Source organism: Austrofundulus limnaeus, unplaced genomic scaffold (assembly GCF_001266775.1).
Source record: "Austrofundulus limnaeus strain Quisiro unplaced genomic scaffold, Austrofundulus_limnaeus-1.0 Scaffold1540, whole genome shotgun sequence".
Lineage (NCBI taxonomy): Eukaryota > Metazoa > Chordata > Actinopteri > Cyprinodontiformes > Rivulidae > Austrofundulus > Austrofundulus limnaeus.
The window spans coordinates 24,422-26,139 of record NW_013953942.1 but is presented as its reverse complement, the minus strand read 5'-3'; the positions used below and the strand labels follow the sequence as shown (position 1 = coordinate 26,139).

General features: G+C 44.7%; 1 protein-coding gene across 1 annotated transcript in view; it reads left to right on the top strand.

The window, feature by feature from the left end:
* The window catches only part of ankrd6b (ankyrin repeat domain 6b), a gene marked incomplete at both ends in the record, with an annotated part of 26,627 nt that overhangs the window by 2,704 nt on the left and 22,205 nt on the right, over positions 1-1,718 (top strand). Inside the window, 1 exon segment of the mRNA XM_014032784.1 lies at positions 875-973. Coding sequence (XP_013888238.1) covers positions 875-973 — 99 coding nt within the window.

The following is a 1,718-nucleotide window of genomic DNA, read 5'->3' as shown; positions in this document are numbered from 1 at the left end:
ATTCTCAGCAGGTTTTTTCTTCTACATATTAAAGTTGTTAAACATCTGAGTGGTGCACTACTGCTACTAGTGGTGAGAAAGTGTATTACACCTTATTGAAAATCAATGCGGCCCAAAGTTAAAAGCTGTTGTTCTTTTGAGGCCCTCATGGTGGCGCTCACGGCCCACAATTGGGCCRCGGCCCACAGGTTAAGAATCTCTGGTCTAAAATATTATCTGCAGACCTCCAGGACAGTTTTGTGCAGACCCATCATCACAGTTTGAGAGCTGGGAGACTGATGAAGTGGATTCAACTCAATCTTTGGGAATCCTTGGTACAAAGCCCTGCAACGACATTTGTTATTTGGCACTTCATAAATAAACTACATTTAATTTCCATGACTTTAAACAGACAGTTTTTATGTACAGTCCAAATTTTGATATAAAATAAACCATAAATATAATATTTCCRTCTCATTTCATTGGAGAACGTTGGTCTCAGGTTTCTCAGTAAATGAGACAAAAACAAAACCAGTTTGAATGAAATGTTACTCTGGGTTATGACACACATTTAGCTTAATTCTGTGTAGATTTGAGCAGATTTGTTTGTAGAACTCTTTAAACATCTGACCTGGAAACCTAATGTTTTATATTGAGTTATCCTTTGTCTGTAATTCTACATCATTTTGACCTGAAAGCAGAMAGGATATGAACAGCTGTGCAGATTGTGCAGATTGTTCCGGTAATGCTTGGATTAAGGATTTATTGTGTTTCAGCTGATACTTACAGAGATTCATTGTCCTCTGTGGCAGATAATCTTCAGTTGTGTTAGCATGATCTGACACACTGAACCATGGCAGAGTGTGTGTGATGAGCCTGGTTTGTGTGTCCACAGTATGGCAGAAGTCCWCTGCACCTGGCTGCCTACAAAGGCCACACTGAGGTTGTGCGTATCCTGCTGAGAGCTGGCTGCAGCCTGGACCTCCAGGATGATGTAAGTAGCCTGAAGTGTCCGTCGTCCACATCGCCCTCAGCTTGAACTGATGGTTAGCTGCTGCTTCTGCTTTTGTTTTCAGATTCTTTTAAATTGGAATTACCATTTCAGCTGCAAACTATCTGTATCACATAAATGACTGTAGCCAATGGCCTCTAGCGGCCTTGAGTGGGACCCTCTAGACTGCCCACTTGTGGGTCTGCCTGTTGGATGCAAGCCCCCCTTCCACACAGACAGTGATAAAGCAGATCCAAGGCAGTGTGGAGTTAACTCTCTGTGGTCACTGAGTCCTGCGACTGGCTGCAGCACGTCTTCCAGGACTTGTGGGAGCAGATTAAAGCAGGAGGAGGAGGAGGAGGAGGAGGTGGTGGCAGGAAGAAGACAGTGGAGAGAGGCTGGAGGACCACAGAAAGTGAAGGAGGTTAGCTAAGCCACCCCCTCCCCCATTCCTTTCTGCCCTGAACAAACTGTTCCTCCCCTCGCTGGTGTTATTTTGGCTTGAGGTGAAACTTTCCTTTTCCTTTTCTCCTCTCTTTCCCAGTGAAGTGATGAGAGTTCAGAGCTGTCGTGTCAGGTGTTCCCAGCTAACGTCTAATCTGATCTTTGTCTTCCATTTATCCCTCAGCACACAGGGGCTCAGCATTCCTCTGCATTCTCTGCTCTGTTGCCTGACAACCAAGAAATGGAAGAAAACCTCTGTGGGGGTGTTTTTATCTATGAATTCATGACAGCAGAAAGCCCCGCC